This window comes from Equus caballus, chromosome 19 (assembly GCF_041296265.1).
Source record: "Equus caballus isolate H_3958 breed thoroughbred chromosome 19, TB-T2T, whole genome shotgun sequence".
In the NCBI taxonomy this organism is placed as follows: Eukaryota; Metazoa; Chordata; class Mammalia; order Perissodactyla; family Equidae; genus Equus; species Equus caballus.
The window spans coordinates 49,342,536-49,368,227 of NC_091702.1; the positions used below are offsets into that span (position 1 = coordinate 49,342,536).

General features: G+C 45.3%; 1 protein-coding gene across 4 annotated transcripts; it reads left to right on the forward strand.

Moving 5' to 3' along the window:
- The first annotated feature begins 5,822 nt into the window (after positions 1-5,822).
- Positions 5,823-23,637, forward strand: POPDC2 (popeye domain containing 2). 4 transcript variants are annotated; one of them, XM_001917286.5, is made up of 4 exons: positions 5,823-8,240; positions 12,132-12,240; positions 17,586-17,994; positions 23,146-23,637. In XM_001917286.5, the coding sequence occupies exons 1-4, from the start codon at positions 7,750-7,752 to the stop codon at positions 23,229-23,231; spliced, it is 1,095 nt and encodes a 364-aa protein (XP_001917321.1). In that variant the 5' UTR covers positions 5,823-7,749; the 3' UTR covers positions 23,232-23,637. The 4 variants fall into 4 exon arrangements, 3 of the variants coding, with proteins under 3 accessions (XP_001917321.1, XP_014588355.1, XP_023479477.1); XR_011428830.1 differs by having other exon boundaries at positions 7,190-8,240; positions 17,586-20,280; XM_014732869.3 differs by having other exon boundaries at positions 7,190-8,240; positions 17,586-18,136.
- The last annotated feature ends 2,055 nt before the right edge of the window (positions 23,638-25,692 follow it).

The window sequence follows — 25,692 nt, forward strand, 5'->3', positions numbered from 1 at the left end:
CTAATTAAGCCAATTCCCTATTGTTTGTACATTCATTCGTTAAACAAATGTTTTGTAGGATCCCTGCTATGTGTCAGACACCATTCAGGATGCGTACCAGATACCTAAATTATTTCTGATTTTGTTTGTTTGTTTGTTTTATTGTTTGGTTTTATGGAAACATAGAAGGAAGAAAGGAGGAAATCACCTGAAATCCCACCAGTTTAAAATAGGACCACTTTTTGGTGACCTTGCCATACATCTTTTTCTGCATGTATATACACTTTTTACTTTTTTTTGGCTACTCCATAGTAACACTGCAGTGAAAGTTTCCATAAGAAAGTCTGAGCATTTTTACTAATCACTTACCTAGGAATGGGCCAGTGGCTATCAAAATTTCAAGGCTTGGATGAGTACTTCCTGACTGATCTCTAGAAAAGGGGTCCCATTTGCGCCTTAGTATCTGAGGGTGTCCGTTTCCCTAGCTGTTAGCAAGGTTAGGTTTTTCAACCTTTGCCAGTTTGATACGCTCACCTGATTTATAAAGGAACTAAAGTACCTTTCTTGATATCTGGCATAGCTAAGAATACATCTCACAAGACCCTCTGCCCATCCTTCCCAAAGATGATGTGCAGATTTTCGGTACTAATAACAGTAAGAGATGTTACTACAGTAATTGGAAAAATGAAGAACCTAGTGTCCTCGTGGGTGACCACCACATTCTGACATAGCCTCTTTGTTAAGCCCCCGCTATTCACAGTAATTCCCAAACTGTCAATACAGGTACATTCACACTGTTCTCTCTAATTAGTTCCCTTTGTCTAACCTTGAAACAGTTGACTTGAAGGTTGATGAGAACAGGACCATGTCCCTAGGCAAAGTCTACCTTAGCATAACTATAGCCTCCACAGGTCTGATGTAGAGGCTGATGGAGAAACTAATCCTCATTTTATAGGTGAGTATAGGCACTCAGAGAAGTTAAGGAAATTGCTCTGGTCAAATAGCTGGTGACCTGGGATGTGAGTCTTGGTATTAGAGTTCAAGCCCAATGTTCTTTCCTGCACCAGAGGTCTAATATAAACATCATGTATCCATAGTGATAAGTTCATTTATTCATTCAGTACCTATTTAGTGAAGGCCTGTTATGTGCAAGGGACTGCCCTACATATTGAGTGTTCATGTTGACTGAGACATACATCCTATCCTCAGAGGTGAGAGACTATTTGACTCAACATTTACTGAAGATGCACTGTATGCCAACTATATGCTAAGTAGCGAACAAAGATTAGTAAGACATGGACCCTGCTCTCAAAGAAATTATATAAACTATAAAAGTATAAAGCTGAATATTCAGTGCTATGAAGAATATTCTAAGACACTTTCCTTAAAAGAGTGCATGTATGACTATACCCAGTGTTTCTTTCTTTAGCTATTAAAAACTGCTAGATGGTAGTTCCATCTGTGTCAGTTGTGTGCTTTTGACAGCAAGTAATAAATACAAAATCCTCATCAAGGAAAGTCCACAGTGAGGGCAAGCTCCAGATGCAATGCTATCATAGGCCCAGTGATGCCATGTAAGACTCAAGTTATTTTCATCTCAGAGCTCTCTTCCAGGACTGATGAAGTCAATTGTGCTTTCTTAAGTCCAACAGAAGAGAGAAATCATTCCCAAGGCGTGAAGTCGCTTTTTTCAGTCTGAGCCAAATTAGGTTGTATGTGCGTTTTTGGGCCAAAAATAGTTGTCAGCAGAATGCCTTATGCTGGTTGGCTTAAACAGGGTCCCCGCATGTGTAGGTTAAATACCAGAAGAGAACTGGAATTCTATTACAAGGAGGAAGAGGTAAATGGATATTGAGTATGTGACCAATTTTCTACTTGTTCACTTAACAGCCAAGCCAAAATGAATGGTCAAATTGAGTTAGAGGAGCAGTTCCTCTCATAGTTTACTAATCTTTGGAGAAAAAATTATTGGTAGAACGTAAGTTGTCTGATGTTCAGTTTTCATAGAGTAAGACAATCAGCAGATGTTCAGAGAGCTGTTCCCTGAAGAGTAGTCCTTATGGAGATGCTCAGGGAGATCTGAATCTGGGCACATTCGGCTGCCAGTACCAGCATACCCAGCTACACCGGCTTAAGCAATACGTGTAATTTATCTCCTGTCATGAAGTCTGGAGGTTGACAGTTTCAGGTTTGAGACAATGGCTCAGTAATACTTTCAAGAACCGAGGCTTGTTGTGTTTTTCTGCTCTTTATCTTTCTCATCCTTAGGCAGATCCTATCTCGTGGCTATGGTAGCTTCAGGCATTACCTCATCACTCAACCCGGGAAGAAGGGTAGCAGGCCCCTTTACTGTCTCTACCGGGGGAGATACTTGTTCCCAGAAGCTGTGCCCCACACTTCCTCTTACATCCCATTGGTCACATGCCCACCCTTAAACCAGTTACCATCGAGGGGAATGGGATATTGTGCTTGGCTTTGACTAGTCTTATTTCAGGTCCTGGCAACTGGGGGAGAAGTCCACCTTCCTCTTCCTTAACGTGGCTCAAGTGAGATCAGAGTTTCATAAACGAAAGAAAAAGGGGGAATGGCTCTAGGATAGGCAACCAACAGGTCTGCCTAAGATCAGCTTGGCAGTATATGTCCAAAGCTGAAAATTATGCCTCCATTCTGGCTTTTTAAAAATTTTCTATGTTTTATTTTTTATTGAGGTTATGATAGTTTACAACATTGTGAAATTACAGTTGTACCTTATTATTTGTCTGTCATCTTATAGGTGTGCCCCTTCACCCTTTGTGCCCACCCCCCTCCCCCCTTCCTCCTGGTAACCACTAATGTGTTCTCCTTGTCCATATGTTTGTTTATCTTCCACATATGAGTGTAATCATACAGAGTTTGTCTTTCTCTATCTGGTTTGTTTTGCTTAACATAAAACCCTCAAGGTCCATCCATGTTGTTGCGAATGGGACAATTTTATTGTTTTTTATGACTAAGTGTCCATTGTATATATATACCGTATCTTCTTTATCCAATCATCAATCGATGGGCACTTAGGTTGCTTCCATGTCTTGGCTATTGTGAATGATGCTGCAATGAACATAATGGTGCATGAGTCTCTTTGAATTGCTGATTTCAAGTTCTTTGGATAGATACCCAGTAGTGGGACGGCTGGGTCATATGGTTTTTCTATTTTTAATTTTTTGAGAAATCTCCAAACAGTGGCTGCACCAGTTTACATTCCCACCAGCAGTGTATGAGGATTCCTTTTTCTCCATATCCTCTCCAACATTTGTTATTTTCTTTCTTGGTTATTATAGCTATTCTAACAGGTATCAGATATCTTAGTGTAGTTTTGATTTGCATCTCCCTGATGATCAGTGATGATGAGCATCTTTTCATGTGCCTATTGGGCATCCGTATATCTTCTTTGGAGAAATGTCTATTCATATCCCCTGCCCATTTATTGGTCAGGTGTTTGATTTTTTGTTGTTGAGTTGTGTGAGTTCTTTGTATATCATGGAGATTAACCCTTTGTAGGATATATGATTTGCAAATATTTTTTCCCAGTTGGTGGGTTGTCTTTTTGTTTCAATCCTGTTTTCCCTTGCCTTGTAGAAGATCTTTAGTCTGATGAAGTCCCACTTGTTTATTCTTTTTATTGTTTCCTTGTCCAAGGAGACATGGTGTCCAAAAAGATCCTTTTAAGACTGATGTCAAAGACTGTACTGCTTATATGCCTCCATTCTGTTTTTAATATCTACATTACGAAAGCATTAATCTCAAGCCCCATGATTCTCAAACTATACGTGGTGAAGAACCAGTCCTAGGAAAATGAAATTAAAAAAACAATTAAACGAAAAAAGACATACCACTATATAAGCTGAAAGTTTTTATTAAATTCAAAGGCCATAAGTTTCTCTTTGAAATTGATATAAAAGCATCTAACTACTCTCAATTTCTGCCCTTATCTCATCACGGACCGTAACAGTGCACGGAGCAGCGTGGTTCAGGACTGCACTTGGAGAGGCACTGTTAGCCAGCTGGCTTCATAATCTGGCCCCAGCCTGCCTCAGGGCCTGCTGCTCCCTTTGATTCACCTACGGCAAGCTGTTCTCTGTTACCAGAATATGCCATGTATTTTTGTTTTACTTCTGGACTGGACTTCACATTCTGTTCTCCCTTCCCGGAATGCCCTCCCCTAGCTGGGGAGCACCTACTCCTCTTTTTAGACCAGCTTAAATGTCACCTTCCCTGTGAAGTTTTTCCTCAATTCTTGCTCCCCTGTCAGTGCTTCCTTGGAAGCCCAAGTATACTTATTTCATTGGGTCGCAGTTATCTCTAGGTCAGTCTGCCCCACTGGACCAAGAGTTCCTTGGAGATGGTCATTGTCTTGCTCTTCTTTATATCATCTGCTCCTGGCACACATACTTTGCCCTAAATGAATGTTTATTGAATTGAATCGACCCAACGAATGATGTGACTTCTGTTTCTTTCCTTTTATTTTTCCCCAAATATTTTCTACTGTGCTTCTACCTGCTTGTTTGTGGATTTCCTTATAAAAGCATACCATTTTGGGGGCTGGCCCCGTGGCCGAGTGGTTAGGTTCGCGCACTCCGCTGCAGGCGGCCCAGTGTTTCGTTGGTTCGAATCCTGGGCGCGGACATGGCACTGCTCATCAAGCCACGCTGAGGCAGCGTCCCACATGCCACAACTAGAAGGACCCACAACGAAGAATATACAACTATGTACTGGGGGGCTTTGGGGAGAAAAAGGAAAAATAAAATCTTAAAAAAAAAAAAGTTAAGATAATTAAAAAAAAAAAAAGCATACCATTTTGACACACAAATTTTTCTTTCCTCTTCTATCAAATTGGATTTAAAAACAGACAAGATACAACTCTCCATTGTTATGTTCCCATCGTATGTCCTATCCTATTGATGGAGGCATTGATGTCACTATCACCCATGGTGTTTCACCCAGGTGTTTGTGCACCCGTGATGCCACCCCAGCAGCATACTCACATACTGTAGCAATAAATGAGCCTGTATGTGGATACAAATAAACTCCCAAAACTACCCAGCAAGGTGGGACAGTATGGAGAACATACAATTTAGAGTCATAGTGACCTTGCCTTTAGTCCTTATTCACATACTAGCTCTGTGACCTTGGGCAAGTTCCTTAACCTCTCTGAGCCTATTTTTTCTATCATAAAAAAAAGGTATCATGAGGAAACAATAATACCTTGTTAAATGTTAGTACCCTCTGCTCAGATGAGCATGTGTGGATTGACAAGAAAGGCAGGCTGAAAACAGTAGTCAGTGGATCTTCCTGTCTCTTTAAAGGGCTGGGGCCAGCCCATTTGCAAGGCTTGCTGAGAAAGATGACCTGCTTTGAAATTCTATCTTGGGCAGAGCCTAGGTTGCTCTTCTGTTCCTGTGTTTCTGATTTCCTTGCTCACAGCTGGCTGGGACTGCTACTCTGGCATCGCAGTTGGGGGGGGGGGGGGGGGGGGGGTGGGGGGAGTGGGGGGGGTGGGGGGTGGGGGGGGTGGGGGTGGGGGTGGGGGGGGCGGGAGAGGGTGCATGACTAAGGTGGAAGGATGAACAGCTGCTGCTTGTTAAAGTGGGTGGGCTGGTTGGGAGGCAGGCAGGTGACAGAAAAGCAGCACGTGTAAATCCCCAGACTCCTGCTGTGAGGAGGCCCGGGAGGCCTTTCTCCAGGCACTCTCTAGCTCTTTTCCTTTACCATAGGTTACTGTTTTTTCCCCTCAGCTTTAGAAAGGAGAGAATAAGATGCACATTTATTGGTCAGTTGATTTTAATTAAATTTTAAAAACTGGGTTCCTTCAACATGCTGTACATTCTCACACCTCTGTGCCTCTGCTTCGGCTGTTCCCACCACCGGAAATTCTCTTCTCCCTCTGCCTACCTGGTTAATTCAACCCCTACACCTCAAATCAAATCTTGGCTCTGGGTCTCCCTCCCTCTATGCCACCCTTCTTCTTGGCTGCCACCTCTCTTTAACCTTAATCCAGGTATCATGCTTCCCACACTGAATTGCCATTTTTTTTGAGGTATCTTTCCCTTGATAGACGGAAAGCTTCTCTCGGGCATCTTTGATTCCTGAAGGGCTTGGCTCACAGTAGACACTCAGTAAATACTTGTTGAATTGAAAACTTCCTCTCCTCAGCATAGTTGACAATTTCTAATTTCTTTGTAATTTTGGTTAGGTTGTTCACAGTATAATAAAAGTCCCTATGGATTCAGCACTGAATAGTTCTGGAAGGTTACTGGGTGCCCCCCCGTACCTCAGGGGCGGTAGGAATGATGGTAGTAAGTGTGAACCAGCAGCAAGGAAAAAAAATCAAGGAGTAATTTAGAAGCCAGAGGGACATTTCTTGGTTTAATGTTTGTGTATTCCAGATTTATTTGCTGGTGACCCAAAGTAGATCCTAGGTTCATCCAGAAGTTCCTTAGCCATCATCAGAATTCCTGCGCAGCGAGGGGAGTCATGGATCTGTATTGCCACTTACTGTGCAAACTATTTGGGACACAGCAGTAAGTCGGAGAGACTGGGGTTCAAATCCTGGGTCTGCCACTTACGACCTGAGGGAACTCGCTGCCTCTCTGAGCCTCAGTTTCTTTCATATCTAGGAGGGGGATGATATTTAAGTGGAAGGGTTGCGTGATGACTAAATAATATGTGTGTGAAGTACCTAATCTAGGTCCGGCACTTCGTAGATGTTTACTAAGTGGTAGTTTTCATGATTTGCAAATAATGGGGTGGGCAGGGGGATGGTGTGACCGCTGTATTACCATTGTATTAACTATTACTAGATTCAGATGTATGCATGGGAAAGTCAGCTTAGAATTCAAAACGCTGCTTTGCATAGCTATTTTTGTTTAATGGATGTCACCTAAATGCCGAGTGATATTTACACCGTGACTTCATAAAGGCCTTCAAGGGATTTTCCAGTTCTCACTGTAAGGATTTTTTCTGATAATAGTCCCATACTTTCCTCCTTTGATGTGTCCTACCTCAGGAGAGCCCCTAGCCCTACCCACAGGGAGCTCGGACAGGGTTCTGCCTGAGGTGTTGTGGTAAATTCTGCGCTCACTTTTCCATTGTCATCCGTCCGTCCCCTACCCCGTTGCCCGGGTCTTATCTTGTCCTCTGGGGAGGTATGTTAAGTGCTCTGCCAGCCTGCCTCTGTGCCTGGCCTGTTTTTCCTCACTGCCAGTACCTCTTGGATTCCAATTCCAAACATGGTATCCATCTGGGGTCACCCTTTCTTCCGGTGCCAAGAGAGACGCATTCCAAATGGAACACAAGTGTGCCTCCCGTGCTGGGCTCTCCTCATTCTGTCTGGGGACAACAGAGAGCAGGATGTGGCCACCTTATCCCTCACTGCTGAAGTTTTCAGGCCCGTAGTCCTCTCTTTTCCTTGCCACAATTTAGGTTTTCTGCTAAGAGCCAAATGTGAAGGCTGTCCTAAGAAACCCGGAGCCGGGGAAGCTCGCCAAAGCTCTGCAAAGAGGGCCAGAGCCTTGCCGAGGGAAAGAGAGAAGGGAAAAGTTTTCAGTTCTCCATGAAGCGTACTATGTTCTGCCATTCATTCCCAAAGCTGCCAGAAACATTCCTCCCAGGAAAGGTGGAGTTGGTGGTGAGAAGCCTGAGGTGAGAAGACATCTGGGAGGACCGATTAACCCGTTTTCTGAATTTCCTATGTGGGGCCAGACTTAGAGCCCAGCAAGGCTCTGAGACACCCCGAAGATGAGCACCAACGGCAGCAGCGTGGGCCAGCTCCTCTGGCAGGCACCCGTGTGCGCTGGCTGGAAGCAGGATCTGGAAGGGGCTCTCTACCACCTGGCCAACTGCTTCTTGCTCCTGGGCTTCATGGGGGGCAGTGGGGTGTATGGATGCTTCTACCTCTTTGGCTTCCTGGGCACAGGCTACCTGTGCTGCGTGCTGTGGGGCTGGTTCCACGCCTGCGGCCTGGACGTCGTCCTCTGGAGCTTCCTGCTGACAACGGCCTGTGTGCTCCAGCTGGCACACCTGGTGTACCGCCTCCGCGAGGACACCCTCCCTGAGGAGTTCGAGCTCCTCTACAAGAAGCTGTGCCTGCCCCTGCAGGTGCCCCTGCAGACATACAAGGAGATTGTCCACTGCTGCGAGGGCCAGGTCTTGACTCTGGCTGCCGAGCAGACCTATGCTGTGGAGGGCGAGACGCCCATCAACCGCCTGTCCCTGCTGCTCGCTGGCCGGTAAGCTCCTCTGTCACTGCCCAGCATTTCTTTCCCTTGCCCACACTTCTCCTTTCCCAATGATCCCTTTCCATTTCGTGTTCCCTTTCATTGAGGGAAGGATGTGGCAAGTCAAACAAACCAAAATGGATTTTTCTAAGCATGGGTTTGCTTCCTCTTTCTAGCATTTCCAAGAGGAAACTAAATCATGAGGCGTCTTCTTGGTTGGCAGGAAGGTTTGCGTATGCACTTGCTGCTGGGAGTTGTGGGGTGAACGTTTCTTGAGCTTGCGTCTGTAATGACCACACACAGATGCTCACGCACGCCCACACACACACACACACACCCCACTGTGTCATGCCTAAGCTGCAGCAATATCTCTGTATGCTTTGGAAAACTGAGCATTTCAGTAAGATTAATTTATTTCTTCCATATGCATTCAACATTTGCCCAGTGCCAACTGCATGCAAGGAACAGTGCCAAAACAGAGAGGGTTTCCTGTAACCCTTGTTCCCTGCCAGGGCATCAAGGAAACACACCCAATTGTGTTGGGGATATCCTGTACAGACTCTAAGGTAAAGCCATTCTGTATAGACCCAGGTATGGAGAGGGAATACCCTTGTCCACTTTTCCATTCCCAGTTCTACTGAGATCCTCACAGACCACGAAATCAAGTACTGTAAATCTGAGGGCCAGATGTCGAGGAAAGAGTAAAGATACCCACATGTGTCTCCCTGAGGATTTGCTGCAGACACCTGGCTGACTCCTCTTAAGAAGGCTGACAGTCAGACATTAGTAGAAATGGTCTTAGTTAGGACCAGTGTACGCCCAGGCAGCCTGCACAGGAGTGTTGGCCATTGGCCGATATCTTCTGAACACACACCGTGGGGCTCTGTGGTGCACATTTGGTAGGTAGTTGTGGATTCTTGGAAATATTGCCTTAGTGGGACTTGTGCGTGGGATAACCTGGGATACTTGGGCTGGATATGTGGAAAGCAAGCAAAGGATTTCAAAAGCTTTGTCCTCAGTTTTCTCCCCTGCTTTTTTGAGACCGGGAGAATGTAGTAGAAAAGATCAGATAGTAATCAGAAGGCTTTGATGCCAAGAAAGAAAGAAATGAAATCAGATAAGACTGACAACCACACAGTGGGGAAAAAAAGAAGAATTTGACAATGATGATGATGGTACTACAACAACTACTTCTGGTAACCCTATGCATTTCTGTGTTAATGTATCGAATTGAAAGTGTTGTGTAGACAAGTTTTGATTTTGTTTGGCTCAGAGGTCCTGGGTTGAATGAGCTATGTGATTTTGTGGGGAGATGTTTCATTTCATTTATGAGTGAATTGAAGTGTAAACAAATGCATGTACGTACAAATACATTGTGACTGCTGCCAAATGTTTGCCACCTACAGTTCCATGCTTAAAATAAAGACAATTTAGGAAATATCCTCATTCATGAGATCCATAATGTTTTTTTCTCCTCCTGCCTCCTCTGTTCAAAGGAGGGAATTGAGACTGGTGGGAGAAATACCCACTCTGCTGTATGGTGCTAGTTTATGGAAGGATGTTATGATTGTTCTATGGCTCAGGTATCTATTATATGTTGGATTTACTGTAATTTGTATAAGACAATTTCCCTGAGATGGGGAGGGGGGACTTGCCTCCTCAGTGTGGCTTTTCCTAGTATACTTAGCATCAAAGACTCGAGTCAGAAATTAGCCAATTTTGATTTTTTCCCTTGGTTTTCAAGGTCTAGAGTAAAAGTTTTGTCTTGTTATCTTTCAACGTCATCCTGTCTCAACTTTGCTAAATTGGAGCTGGGGGAAGAGGCTTCGGGTCTATGACCAGGCTCTAGTTTTAAAGGAGAATCATTGTAGCTTTGGCTGGTTATAGTGAGGTACCAAACGCCTCGAAGCAGCAGACAAGAACTACATGCCAGGGAGTGGGGGCTCCTTGGGCAGACCTCGCCATCTCACGTGCATACTCTCTTCTGGAGCCCTTTGCTGAAACCTCAGACATTCTTTTTGTTTTGTTTTAATAAAGACAATCAGTCCTTTTCAAGACTCAGAAGGGCGAAGTGACTTCCTCAAAGTTTATTACCCTGTTAAGCTGTGCTTACTGTTGGAGAGTTTCTCGCATATAAAATTTAAAGCAGGAACTCCCACACGCACAGCCTCCTGAGCAGGCAACTAACTCTCCAAGCTATTCATGTAGGAGGATGTTACCTGTCATCTAGGAGATCAGGAAGGAAGAAGAGACTCAAATGATAAAGGACACAGAATACCAGTTGAAATGGCTTCAAGGAGCTGCGCAAGCTCATCAGATGTTGTTCACACTCTAAAATGTTGTCACTCCTCGGTGGCTTGCTTAAGTGGCCAGGTTCCTTGCCCGTGGATACGATGGGAGGATTTGATATATCTCCTCTTGTCTTTCTTCCTTTATTTGAGAAGCTTTTCCCTGAGAGTTTAGTGCCCTTTTATGGTGACACAAGTGAGTTCATTTGTTTGATCATTCCTTCCTTCTTTCCCTCCTCCCCCACTTCCTTCCTTTTTTTCTTCCCCTTTTCCAAAAATATTCATTAAGAGTGGTAGAGACTAGGGATCCAGTGTTAAAATATGAAAAATATTAGCCTTCTACTCATGGAGCTCATAGTCTATCAAGAAAGTCAATAGTTAATATTTGACATAGTGGTGAATAATAGACATAATATTTACAGGGAGAAACGCGAAGTGCAATGACAGCATGCAACCGGTGGACCTAACTTTTCTGGGGAGGTCAGACAAGACTTCCTGGAAGAAGGAATGTTTAAACTGATGCCTGAGGAGAAAGTGGGGATTGGGAAGAAGCCCAGCTGGAGGGGACAGATTATGTGAAGACCCTGAGGGAAGAGAGCAGGCACTTCATTTTCTCTAGTATCTTTTCATTACTCCGGGAAGTTCTGCCTGGCTATCTATGTATATTACCTGCTCTTGGAGCAGCAAGAGTTTCTGCCATCAGAGACAATGGCTGATACCACATCCTTGGCTTGGTTTGAGTCCTACATCCTCTTCTGTCATCCATCTTTAGGTTGTCAGATAATAGGCAATAGCTTACTAGTTGATGATGGTCTTTGGTAATTTGTATGCACAACATATGTATCTAGGCATTCATTAGGAGCAAAACTTGGAGTGCTAATATCCCATTGGCCAGAACTTAATCACAGGGCTATACCTAGCTGCGAGGGAGATGGGGATATGCAGTCTAGCTGGACAGCCATGAGCCCGGCTAAAACTCTAGCACTATGGAGGAAGGGAAAAAGCAGATATTGGAAAACAAACTGCCCCAATGCATTTCCCAGCTCTCCATCCATCCCCATCCTGATCTGCTTCTCAATAGCCTACTCATCCTTCAAAACTCAGCTCAAATGTCATCTCTGAGAAGTCTGCCACTCGAAGAGAACTCTCTCTCCCTCCTCTATTCTCCTCTTCCATGACAGCACGCACTGACTTGCAGCCGGTTATTTATGTACCTGTGACTTCCACTAAATTGTGAAATCCTTAAAGGCAGGGATCAGATCATACCCATCTCTGCATTTCCAGACCTCCAGGAACACAGGGAGTGCTCCATGCATATTTGCTCAGCCAATAAAGCTCCAGAAAAAATGGAACAATAGCTCCTTCCAAAGGGACAGGGTCTGGATTAGAGATCTTTCTATCTTCCCTTTTGCCTGACGGAGACATCTCCTTTCCTGGGATAACTCACTTTAGAAGAAAAGTTGAAGCCGAGACTCTGAGTTTTCTGGGGAAAAGAGGAAAAAGCCCATACTGGATCCTAATCATTTTCCATTTTGTCCTATGTCCTTTAGACTCTGAGGAGGATTTGGGGAGCCATTTCCCTTTGCCCACACGGTCTCTTCTTTCCCTTCTCCAGGGTTCGTGTGAGCCAGGACGGCCAGTTTCTGCACTACATCTTTCCTTACCAGTTCATGGACTCTCCCGAATGGGAATCGCTGCAGCCCTCTGAGGAGGGGGTGTTCCAGGTAACAGGGAACCCCACGGCAGCACCTTCCCACCCCCTCCCACTGTAAGCCAGCAATGTCCCCCCTCCACCTTTCCCCTCTTCCATCTGCCCTTTGAACCACTGCCAATATGGTGTCAAGGGTGGGAGCACTCTCCTTCTGTGGAAAGAGTGCCTGGGCTCCTGGCAGAGGTGGGGTGGGGTGGGGAGGTACCGACCCTGAGAGGCGGATCATGTCGCTCCTATGCCTAGAACTCTTCCAGAAGACTCCAGTGACCACAAGATAAAACCCCACAGTCCTTAGAGAGTAACTTAAGACCTCTAGTGATATGCAGCTGCATCTCAAGTGCCTTCCTCTCTCACACTCTTGCTCTTACCAGCCATGCCAAACTACTAGGACTTCCCCAAATAAACCACGTTTCTTCGCAGTGGCCGTGCCTTGGCACCTCCTGTCCCTTCCATCTGAAATGCGTTTCCCCATCTACATAAGGCGGTGGCATCTCACTTCCTCTGAAGCCTGCCCATGTTGACCTCACCAGCTTCCATGCTCACAGCTTATTTTTCCTGCCTGCGTGCCTTTTCTATTCCTTTTACTTACGCTGACTGGTGCACACAATGCTCTCTGTTCTAATAACCTGGTTTCCTGTCTTCCGCACAGTGAACTCTTTGCGGTAGAAGTCTGGGCTTCTCCTCCTCTCTATCCCCAGGCTCCAAAGGACAGTGTCTTGAACACAGTAGGTGTTCAATAAAGGTTTGCTGAACTGGCTTGGCAGTGGGCAGTTTGTATCTTAGAGGACTCCATGGGGCATTCAGATACACGCTCCAAGGTGGGGGCCTGGCTGTTTGGCCCTACTCTCTTCTCTGCCAATCCTTCAGACTTTGGTTACCTTCTTTGTAGTTCTGACTTATTGGATGGCTAGCGTGTGGCAGGCCCTACATATTATATTGCCTTGTTGATTCTCACAACAATCCTCTGGGCTGGCTATTATTATTGCCCCATTTAACAGATGAGGAAACTGAGGCTCAAAAGCATCAAGTAATTTGCCCAAGGTCTTCAGCTAGAAAGTGGCAAGGCCAAGTTGCCTGGCTCTACTGTGTCTGTTCCTTTTTAAAATGGGAGGGTCACCAGGAGAATGGAGTTTATACATACACGCACACGCACACACACACACACACACCCCATTGTAGGAGCTCCTCAGTCTAGTTTGCCAGTACTGGGTTCCATGTGTCTTCTACTCCTTCTATCAGGGAGTCCCTCATGCTAGCATATGAGCCAACCCCAGAATAGACACATGCCAGGCGGTGCCACCTGGTTGGGCCTGCTTCCGCCCCACCCTGACTCTTGGCTCTGTGAGGACAGAGCCTGAGAGGCAATCCTGATCCCACTGCCAGGGCTACCAGCCACAGACCACCTCTGATCATGTTCCTCCCCCACCACAAACACACCCACCCTCTCCAACTAGCCCAGCAGTCTCCTTGGAGAACTCCCTCAGGGCCATGAGAACCTCCAGGAGGGCTGAGTCAGGTCCTGATCCAGCCAGACTAGGCTCTGTTTCTGACACTGACTCCAAGGGACAGGTGCTGGATAAGCCGGGTGTCCTCCCCTAAGTTATGCTCAAAAGGAAGGGCTGTAACCCCAGATGGCCTCTGAGCCTGGAATGTAGCTACCATCATATTCCTCCCATTTGTATTTTTAGTGTGCGCCTCCTTTGGGAGCAATGAGATCCACACATTTGCCAGTGGCTGTGTAAAGTCCCATTTCCTCTTTGCAAATGTCAAGTGCTGTCCTGAGTTATGGTTCATCCTGTCCTTGCCTTTTGCAATTACATAGTCTTTGTTGAGTAATAGGGCAATCCACAGTGACTGCCTGAATCATAATTCTTACTGCATTTACCACAAATGAATCAACATCCCATCACATGTCTCAATAACTCAGTTAAATAAGAATTTATTGACTCTACAGCGCTGTGACCATCTCATCAGTCACCAAGAACACAGCATGGGAGGAATCATCAGTATTTCTCAGTTTGCATCATGTTTTATTGGACCCAAGACCTCTTTACATATGTTATCCCATTAAAGCCACTCAACCAAACTCTGAGGGGAAAATTAAAGAAAAAGTTGCCAAAATTTTATTACCAGCATGCACGTATGTATGTGGGAACCAGACAATGAACAGGTTTCCTGAAGACCTTTGGGGAAGGATTTTGTACAGGACAAGAGAAAGTGACATTAAGTTGTTTTACAACACACAAGATGGGTAATCTTCACCTGATTCATGCATTCACTTCAGTAATATCTGTTGAGCACCTATTGTATACCAGGCACTGTTAGAGGTGCTTGGAATATGTCAGTGAACAGAACAGATGAAGGTCCCTGACTTCATGCAGCTTATATTCTAATGGTGGAGACAAAAAATAAGCCATAGACATAATAAATAAATAATGTAATATGTTAAACGATAATAACTGCTAGTAAAAAAAAAATAGAGTCGTGTAAGGGAGATGGATATAGTTGCAATTTTAAATAGGGTGGTCATGGAAGTCCTTGTTGAGCGGGTGACATTTGAGGAAAGATCTGAGGGGGGTGACAGTGTGAGCTCTGTGAAGCTGAGGAAAGAGCATATTAGACAGAGGGAAGAGCCACTGCAAAGCCCCTGGGATGGGAGGGGCTCTGCACCTCTGTTTGAGGTACAGAAGAGGGGGTCAGTGTGGCAGAACAAAGAGAGGAAGCGGGGAGAATTGCAGGGGGAGAAATCAGAGAGGTGACGAGGAGCCACATCATGTGGGGCCAGAGCATGTATTTTCTAGATAGAGAAAAGAAGCTTTTCTAATACATTGGATGTAGAGTATGAGGGAAAGAAGATCCAGCAGGACCCTCGGGCTTTTGGCCTGAGCCACTGGAAGGATGGAGCTGCTCTCAACTGAGATGAGGAAGGCTGCAGGTAGACTTGGTTTTGAGGGAAGAGCAGAAGTTCGGTTTGGATATATTAGATTTGTGTCATCTATGGACATTTAAACGGAGACGCTGCATGGGCAGTTGAATATTTGAGTTTGGAATTAAGGAATGAGGTCTGAGCTTGAGACATAAACGTGGGAGTCGTTGGCATACAGATGATATTTAAAGCCATTGGCTTGGACGAGATCACCAATTCAGTGAGTTTAGACAGAGAAGGGGTTCAAGAACCGACCAACCCTGGAATACTCTAGTGTTTAGAGGTTGGAGAAAAAAAGAGGAAGCAGCAAAGGAAGCTGAAAAGGAGCAGTCAGGAGACTATACAGGAGCGTACGGCCTCCTGGGAACCAAGGAAAGAAAGCATAGCAAAGAGAACGGAGTGATCAGCCGGGCTGAACGCCACAGAAACTGAGCACCACAACTTACAGTCGCCGGTGACCTTACCAGGAACAGTGTTGGTGGGCAACCAGGAGCAAAGCCTATTATGGGTTTAAGAGAGAGTGAGAGGAGTGGAAGACAGCAAGGACAGACAGTTTTTTTCATGGAGTTTTGCTGAAAAGGAGAGCAAATTGATGGAGATGGAGTGGTAGCTAGCCAAACAAGTGAGGTGAAGAAAACAGATTTTCATTTTTCATTTTGATTTAAGATGGAAGAAGCAACAGCGTGTTCATAAGCACGCACACGGTCCTGTGCTCAGCCTTAAGGACCATGTTTACATCCAGATGCACTCTTACCCGCACTGCTTTGTGCTCAGTACTCTGATTTCTCATTTGGGCAATGATAGTACAGACATCTAAAGAGCTGGCTGGGGCAGATAGTGACAATGACACGCTGAACTGTTAGTAATGGGTGGATTGTGAGCACAACTTCCAGAATTCTTTCTCATGATGCAACATGCTTGAAGAGATTGAGTGATTTGTCTGATGTCACACAGCTGGTAAGGGGGTGAAGCTGGAACTTGAAACCAGCTTCTGGCCTTGATAAGGTAATTTAGGGCCCTGAGGGGCCGGCTCTGTGGCCGAGTGGTTGAGTTCGCGCCGCTCCGCTGCGGCGGCCCAGGGTTCGGATCCTGGGTGTGGACATGGCACCGCCCGTCAGGCCATGTTGAGGCGTTGTCCCACATCCCACAACTAGAAGGATCTACAACTAAGATATACAACTATGTACTGGGGCGGGGGGATTGGGAAATAAAGCAGGAAAAAAAAAAAATTAGGGCCCTGACTTCAGTGCTGATGGTAGGGGCGGAGAAGCAGAAAGGAGGAAATGAACGAAGAAAATGGAAGAGAGGGATAGGCAAGGGGAAGGGAAAGGAGAGGAGGGCAGTGGGAGATCTGGTAGGCAATGCAGGAATTAGAAGGATTATAAGAAATCTCTGATAAATTAACCTTACCTTTAATTAGATGATCCCCATAAAGAACTTAACACAATGCCTGGCACGCAGTCACCCCTCAGTAAACTTAGCTGCTGTCATCATTTCCACCGTCTCCATTCACAAACCTTTGTCATGAACTCCGCCGGCCTTCTCACTTTTAAAGTATTATGACCAATCAGGTTATAAAAACTGTGTGATTCCACACCCTTTTCCTTTACTATCCTAAGCATGTTTCCATTTTAACTCTGGCTTTACCACTCACCATTGTTTTATTAAGGATTTATCAAGCACCTAGTACATACCGGCCACACATTATTGACCCTGCAGGTATAATTCAGCTTTGCCTTCTGGGCGCATGGTGAGGGCTCAGAAATTCCTAGAGGACTGAATAACTGGAGAGTGGGGTGCCCTTTGACTTTGTGCTCTCAAGAGTTCTTCTTCCTCTGTGCCCTTTTGCTGACTTGAATCATCAGATCCGTTTGGTTATGTGTCATGGCCAAGTCAAGAGCAACTTCATGGGCCTGCATCCCAGGCCAGCGTTCTGTCCACTTGGGGCAGCCTGTCACACCTAATAACTGAAATGCTTTCCAGCTCTTTTTTGCATCCCTACTGCAATAGATTGTCCTTTATTCTTAAAACAAACAGTCATCAGCTTTCCAACCTTTCCTCAGAGCACTAGGAGGCCCTTTCTCTCTCTTGAAATGACGACAGACTCAGAACCTTCTGCAGCCATTAGTGATATCAGCCACAGGACCATAGCATGTGAGGGCTAAGGAGCCCAGATATGGGAACTGAGGCTCCGGAAGGTGAGGGCCCAGTGAGTGAATGGCTGATCCCAGGCTCCTGACAAGGACACCCCCACCCATCAGTGCACACAATAAAAGTCATTCACTGGACCTCTTCAGGAAGGCCGTGGGGGGTGTTCCCACAGCTTCTTCAGTAAAAGTGCAGCCATTTGCCAAGTCACTGTGTTTCCCTGGGCTAAGCATGGACACATTTTCCAGCTTAAACCTTCACTCTCTGCTCCTGACCCCTCTCAGGTCACTCTGACAGCCGAGACTGCGTGTAGCTATATTTCCTGGCCCCGGAAAAGTCTCCACCTTCTTCTGGCCAGAGAGCGATACATCTCCCGCCTCTTCTCTGCCCTGCTGGGCTATGACATCTCCGAGAAGCTCTACGCTCTCAACGACAAGCTCTTTGCTAAGTTTGGGCTGCGCTTCGACATCCGTCTCCCCAGCCTCTACCACGTCCTCGGGCCTGCTGCCCCAGAGACAGGGGCAGAGTCCGAGAAGGATGATGAGGAAGTCCATGAGCCGGCTGTGTCCCCTCCTCAGGCCATGCCCACATCTGTCCAGCACACGCCCCCTTGCTCTCCCCCTCCAGCTGCCACCGACCCTCCTGCACCTCCTTCCTGGGCCAGGATGTCCAGGCCCGACAGCAGCGTCCTGGGTGAGGACTCCACCAGTCTGGTGCTGGAGGATTTTGAGGAAGTGTCAGGATCAGAATCGTTCATGGATTATAGGAGTGATGGGGAGTACATGAGGTGAGGGAAGAATTAACATGGGCACGGCCACCGGGCTCAGGATCCTGTGTAAGTACTCAGAAGGCAGCCGCCACACCTTCCTGCCAACAGCTGGCCTTAACTCAGCTTGTAAGGGCAAAAACCCATTTCACGGAGCCCGTCCTCTCAGAGGTCTCCCGGAAAGTGGCATTAACCCAACCTTGTGGATAGCAGCTCATTCCAGGTGCATGAAAAGCATGAGGAGATTTTTAAACTCATTTCTTACCAAGTGTGATTGCATTTTGGAAAGTGGGCTGGTCGATATTCTGAGCAAGCAGATAGCTTGCTAAATTTTTCGCAAGGTTGTGCTAATAGCTAAGGCCACAGCTAGGGCTAAAGGGGATTTTATTTGTGGCATGCATTTTAAAGGGGGAAAAAAAAAACCTCGGCATGTTTCTAATTCCCAATGGTTCTTGCTGGCAGAGAGTCAGCCCTGGAATGCAGTCCTTATTTAGCCTGCATTGGGCAGATATTGCTGTTAAAATCGCATATTTCAAAGAGGCTTGTGATATAGACTAACACATGGGGAGGAAAATGGCCCGCCTGCTCTCCTTTGGCCCGGTGGAGAGCATGTTGATCGCTCGGGCAAAGGATGTATGCTGCTCTGACTGAAGGTTCCTATGATGGGAAGGATACACAGCGGCCTGGCTTTCCCTGCAAACCACACCTACATGAGGTGGAGTGGACTCGAATCTGGGAGGGCCTCGTGGTCCTCGCAGGATTTCCCTTACAGCTCAGGAGAGTGTACAAGAAAGGCTGTACTGAGCAGTTCTGGGAAACGGCTTTCATGTTCCTCCTGGCTGTTCTCACAATGCTGTGACATTTTCCTCTGGGACTCCACCCAGCCATGGTAGAGGCCTGGCTTTTCCTGAGGAAAACCCACTGTTCCCAATTTGGAGGACATATCCAAGTGTGTGCGTGTGTGTGTGTGTGTGTGTGTGTGTGTGTGTGTGTGTGTGTGGCAGGGGCAAGGGGAGGTGCCTCAAGAGACCCATTGTTCTTTGGGAAGCACTGACAAATTTCCCAAGAAACTAGCCCTGTGAGGAAGGTTTCCAGGGTACATGTAGTGAATAAATGAATGTTTGTGTATTTTGAAAAGCAAGTTACATAAATGATGAAAGAAGCAAGAGAGGTGAATGCTAAGAGGGTAGAGATTTGGTTTTACAGATACGGAATTTATCATCTCCTCCGGTACCAGCGTCTCTAGAACCACGGTTGAGCTGATTCTGGGGTAATTCCAAGGATCTGTCTAGCACCCAGATCACTTTGTTGACTCCCTCCATTTGCATAGTCCACTCTCATTGCCCCCTCCCATTGTGCCGATATTCACCTCCCTGCTCGTCCACCCCTCTCCACGCATATGCATTCTGTCCTGTGAATTCCTCTCTGTCCAACATGCCTACCCACCTGTACACGCTCTTAACTTACAGCAGCTCTCACTTTTCTCGTGCTTTCCTGGTTTTCTTCTGTTTTCTGGTTCTGTTTGTTCTCTTCTTCCTCCCCTCTTTCTGACTTCTGCTCAGTCTGTGGTTGCCTGAGTTTGCTGCTCTTCAGAAGAAAAATGCCCTTTGCTTCTTCTCAGTTAATTTCCCCTCTCCAGGTTTGTCCTCTACATCTCCCGCATTTTATTGTTCCCGTATTTCCTTCTCTAGCACCTTTGCTTTCCTGCCTGGCTCTATCTCTCCTTCCTCCTACCTACCCTGTACCCTCATCTTAGCTTTTAATCCTGACTCTTCCAAGATCAGTACCCCTCCCTCGGCCTATAAAGAAAACCATCACCTTCAAGTGAAGGTGTGAAAATTCCCAACTTTAGGTGGAAACACGTTTCATGCACGAGTTTTCCCAAACATTAGGAGGCAGGCAGCATGGTAAACAAGAACGAGACCTGGACTGGGAGCCAAAGTCCTGGCTTCCAAGTCTGGCTCTGCTACTTTGTGCAAACCACACAACATCACTGAACCTCACTTCCTTCATTTGAGTATATTGGTCCCCAAAGGCCTCTGGGGTTGATGTAAGAAGGCAAAGGATGATTTGTCCCAAGGAAGAGAAGGGAAGTAGTCAGTCAGCAGTACAATGGACACAAGCCCCTGGACATCTGAACGTCTTTCAGCAAGAAGTTTCTGCTGTGTTTCACAGTTTCTCTTGTGACTTGGGATCATCTTCCTCCCTGCTAGGTGGGTTCTGTTTGACTAGAAGTTCCCTCCATTCTGTACCTGTGAAGAGTCTATCACCTACCATGTGATGACAATGCAGATATTCTCTGTGAAAGGAGGTCACAGATCAGTCCCCAAGGTCCTCCACCCTTAATACTATCACAAGAAATGCCCCTTTTCAAATTCAGCCTTTTCTGAAGCTCAAGACGAGGAAACTGTTGATATAACTCACTTTCTAAAGTACTTATATTTGTAGTATAAAGAGAATAGGTTTTTAAATGGGTTTTTTTGTTAGTTTAAGTAATAGAGAGAAAAGAAAAAACATATTGTTTACTTCCAAGTTTTCAGAACAACTTGAAAACATAATCAAATTGGCCAAATTTCAGATGACTTTCAATGTAGTCTGTGATAATGAAATAATTTAAATCAGAGATCCTTTTCTGAAATTGTGGTTTTGGATGTTTGGTTTGACTTATTCACCAGCAAACTCCTTCTAGAGTTATTACTGCAATGAGTAAGCCTGGCTTCTTGTGATTGCAATTTACTATGGCTTCCTTTATAAAGTGGCACACAATTCACCATCTATTCCCCGGCTCTTCAGTTACCAAAACCGTCAGCTCACTGCTATTCCTCCCGGCACAGACTTACAGAAGAGGCATGAAGCTGGCTGAATTCTGCATCGCTGAGAATGACAGGGCTTCATCACACTGACACCGGAGCTCATCCCTCACACCAATCCAACTTAAGACGAACTCAAAATAGAGCTGCCCCTGGGCCTCTTTTGTGAAGACAGTACATTTTTTTGGTCTGTGGTGCCCAGAACTGAAATGCAAATGTGCGCTACTTCTTTTAACAGGCAAAGCAGTGTTGCTGGGCAGTGTAGTCATGCAGGGTCTTCCAGCCAGACCCCACATTAACCCCACCTTCACTAGAATTTTCCATTTAATTCTATGGACACTCATCACAATGTTCCATTTGGCGTCTTACTTATAGGAGATGCTCAATGACCGCATCTTTGAAGTGGTCCATTAAGTCAGATAATGAGTCCATTACCACAAATTAATTGAAAGCTGTCTGAAATTTGGCCAACTTTAATTACATTTTTAAGTTATTGTGAAAACTCTGTGGTTTGAAAATAAAAACTACATATTGTTTCCTTTCTCTCTATTATTTAAATAAACAAACAAATGAGAAACAGGTTGCAGCATGAAAGCTAATTGCGGTCAGAGAGGAGCCCGGAAGCATGACACAGTACCAAGGGCCAGAGGACCAATTCAGCAAACATTTTTTGAGTATCTGCATCTATTTCAGGCACTGTGCTAGGCAGTCACATCGTGAGTAATCATGACTAACAGTGGAAAGAACTGAAGATGTTTCATCTGCAAGACATGGGCAAGAGTAATATTTTCAAATTTCAAAAAGAAGGGGAATTAGAGTTTCCCTTCCTTTGGTGTTGCTCTTGAGGGCAGAAAAGAATGAAAGGCTGAAAGCTCCAAGGAGAAGAGTTTCAGCTCAGTGTTAATAATGGCCTGCCTCACAGAGTAGTGAGTTACTCGTCGCTGGAAGAGTTCCAGCAGGGACCAGAAGAAATCTCTGCTTTTATAAGGTGATTCAGGCTGTGAGAGAAGCATGCCTTAGATTATTGCTGTTAAGGTGCCTTCTAATTCTGTGATGCTGTGATTCTGTGATTCCAAGGTCTGACTCTAGTCCTGCCGTTTAACCAGCGTCAAGAGCATTTCCTCATCTGCAGAACAGGACTATTAGTCTAATAGATAATTAATACCCACTTATAGGTAGACAGGTAGGCTCTGTCTGCGTTACCAGGTTGCTGTGAGGAGCAACTGAGACAAGGTATATAAAGGCAGTTTGTAAGCTATAAAGTGCCAAGTTAAAGTGTAAAGTATTTAAAACTTCTGTTGTTTGTAGAATTGTTTAGTAATCTCCTCCTCTCTCTCTGTCTCTCTCTGTCAGGGGTACCTGATTTCCCCTCTTATTTCCCCCAGTCTGGCTTTCCAGTGAAGGTGGCAACTGGGGCAGACCCCCTGAGAACAAATGGGACAGCGGAAAGCTGGAGACCCAAACAAAACACACGCTAGCTCCTCAGGCCCTGTGGAACTGAGCGGTGGCCAGACCGCCGTCTGTTTCCTTCATTTGCTCAGGGCAGACAGATCACCATCAGCCTGTCTTCAGGCTCTCTCCCTGTGAAGTGGCTGTGAGGTGCTTGGGGAGCTGTCACTGTTGTGAAACTTCACATTTCTCACAGAACCACCGGAAAGACTCATGGGGCAGAAAACTTGCCCTTGGAGGTGGCAGGGCAGAAGCTGCCCGGGCTCTCAGGCTCTGAGTGTCTAGATGGCAGTGCCACTCCACCTGCCAGGGCTCCGTGTTCCGTCTGGGGACTTAGAGTTAGCAGTTCCCTCTCTGACCCTTGGACCACAGCAACCCATGGCATCTCCCAGCCCAACCTATGCCCGCTTCTACTGATGTTTTACAGGCCTCATTTACCTACCGTTCTCTTTGTAAAAATAAAAGACAGGGGTCTTATGAAACTCACCATTTTTCTACACAGATTTTTAAAAACTCATTCAGTAGTGTTAGATAGGAAGTAGAGTTCTACAGATTCTCCATAGGAAGCAACGGAAGTTGATCTCTTGGTCTCTCCACCTGTAACATGAGAGGATTGGACTACGCAATTCAAAGCTGCCTCAACTAATATTCTAGAATAAAATGATTCAAAGATATAACCATCCCTATCATGTCAGGCATTGGGTACACTTAAAACATTGGGAATTGGTAGAGGAAAAAGAAACTGATAGGAATCCTGTGACGTCAGGCAAGCTATCTGGAGACATAGCGCTGAAATTCTTCCTCTTTTTCTTTCCACAGCTTCTAGAACTCCTCGCCAAAGCTACTCTCAAGTTATGTCCAGGGGACGGGCCCCCTTGGCTCCCATCCACACCCCTGAACTTTAAGGACCAGTGGGCCATCTTTTTCTGGCCACGTTAATCTTCACAGGAAGGTCGCTTGGATGCACACCCCTCTCCTCACCCCCTGGAAGGCTCACTGGCACTGTCGGAGCAGACACAGAAGATGCCAGAACGCAGTCACACCCCGGGCCCTGAGTGACTTTTAGAGATTCACCCTCACCAGCCTTCCTTCCAGGAGAAGGCAGCCGAGCGTGCAAAAGCACAGATTCCGTCCTTTACCGCCTGCAGAATCTTGGGCGGGTGCCACAGCCTCCCCAAGCCTCCTCTGTAAGGCGGGGATTAGAACATCCACCTCACAGGGCTGTTGTGAGGACTTAACCAGTCAATTCAGGAGAGCACCTGGGTGGTGGCGGGGCACCTGGTAAGCGTTCAATAAATCACTCCATTCCTTTCCCTGTGTTGTTTCTTTCAACTGTCTGAGAGGATCAATGAAGTCAGCCAGCCAAGACATTTGGGTTTTTGTTTTCAACTAAGATTCAATTTATGGAAATAGAAATTTAAAAACCTAGTTTTTCCTTAAGTTTTTAAGTTCAGCTTGCAAATCTCTTGATCTGTTTATGACCCTAGCAATAAACAATGGTGGTTTTTTTTTTGAGGAAGATTGGCCCTCAGCTAACAACTGTTGCCAATCTTCCTCTTTGTTTTTCTTTTTTTCTCCCCAAAGCCCCAGTACATAATTGTATATCTTACTTGCAAGTCCTTCTAGTTCTTCTGTGGGATGCCAGCACAGCATGGCTTGACGAGCGGTGTGTAGGTCCACGCCCAGCATCTGAACTGGCCAACCCCGGGCCGCTGAAGTGGAGCACGTGAACTCAACCACTGCACCACCAGGCGGGCCGCTAAACAATAGTTTTTAGAGGGATTTTTACAAACTTAGCTAATTAAATTTCCTTAAACATTTTTAAATGGATTTATAAATTTAACATTCTATTTTATTTTTTCCCTAAGTACTTGAATGTATATTCTGGTTATCTACTGCCGTATAACATGCATCCCTAAAACAGTGGCTTAAAATAGTCAGGATGATTTATTTTGCTCTTAAATGTGCAGCTTGACTGGGCTCAGCTAGGCTGTCCTCGCTCCATGTTTCTCCTGCTGTTGTGTTCGGATAGTGGCTGGGCTGGGATCATCTCAGAGGCTCCCTCACACATGTATTTGGGGCCAAGTCTGGGCAGACTCAAACAGCTGAGGCTGGAAAAGCTGGGAGTCCTTAGGCATCTGTCTCTCACAATGGTTCGTTCATTTTTGTTGCTGTATAGTACTCTGTTGTATGAATACACCAGAACTTGTTTATCCCTTCTACTGATGGGCGTTTGAGTTGTCTCTAGCTTGGGGCAATTATAAATAGTGCTAGTATGAACAGTCTTGAACATATGTTTTTGTACACAAGCATATACACACATATGTATACATTTCTTGAGCATATAATTAGGGCTGGAATTACTCAGGCACTGGGTATGTATATGTTCAACTATAGTAAATACAGCCAGTTTCCCTAAGTGCCTGTACCAATTAACATTCCCACTAGCGATGTATGAGAGTTCTAGTTGCTTCTCATCCTCCCCAATAATTGGCACTGTCATTTTGGAAATTTGGGCATATGTAGCAGCATATCATTGTGGTTTTAATTTTCATTTCTCTGATAAATAATAAAGTTGAGTACCTTTTCGTGTTTTTATTAGCCATATAGATATCCTCTGTTGTGAAGTACCTGTTCAAGTTCTTGTCCATTTCTCTATTTGTTTGTATGTTCTGGTTATTGACTTAAAGGAATTCTTTAAATATTCAAGTTAAAAGTCCATTGTTGCTTATATATATTCAAATATATTCTCCCACTTTGTAACTGGTCTTCTTTTCTTTAAATGATGTCTTTCGATGAACATAAGTTATTAATTTCAATGTAGTAATTTATCAATCTTTTCCTCCATCATTAGCGCTTTCTGTGCCATGTTTAAGAAATCTTTTCCTCCCCTGAAGATGTTCTTCTGTTACCTTCTGGCTGTTTCATTGTTTTACATTTCCCAGTTAGAGCTACAATCAACCTGGATTTGATTTTTGTGTGTGGAATGAAGTAAGGATCAAATTTACTTTTCGGTGGATATCCGACAGAGCACTGCTTACTGAAATGATTATCCTATCCCTGCTAGTGTTCAGTGTCCCCTTTGGCATAAATCAAATGTCCACATATCTGTAGGTCTGGTTTTGGATCTTTTAGCCTATCTTTCTGATCCATTAGCCTATCTTTCTAGCAATTGACAATACCACCTGGTGGTAATTATTGTAGCTTTATAATAAGTTTTAATATCTGGTGGTCTTCAAACCTTGTTCATCTTCAAGTTTTTGTTATTCTTGGCCTTTCCTTTTGTATCTCCATATAAACTTGAGAGTCAGCTGGTCAATCTCCACAAAAATATAACCTCTGCTGGAAATTTTTTTAGAATTACAT

What these genes read in the sequence shown, in the direction of transcription:
- POPDC2 (XM_023623709.2), top strand. Translation starts at nt 7,750, where the DNA reads ATGAGCACCAACGGCAGCAGCGTGGGCCAGCTCCTCTGGCAGGCACCC. An exon ending in TCCCTGCTGCTCGCTGGCCG is followed by an intron (nt 8,241 to 12,131) that starts GTAAGCTCCTCT and finishes TCCCTTCTCCAG; the next exon opens with GGTTCGTGTGAGCCAGGACG. An exon ending in CTGAGGAGGGGGTGTTCCAG is followed by an intron (nt 12,241 to 17,585) that starts GTAACAGGGAAC and finishes GACCCCTCTCAG; the next exon opens with GTCACTCTGACAGCCGAGAC.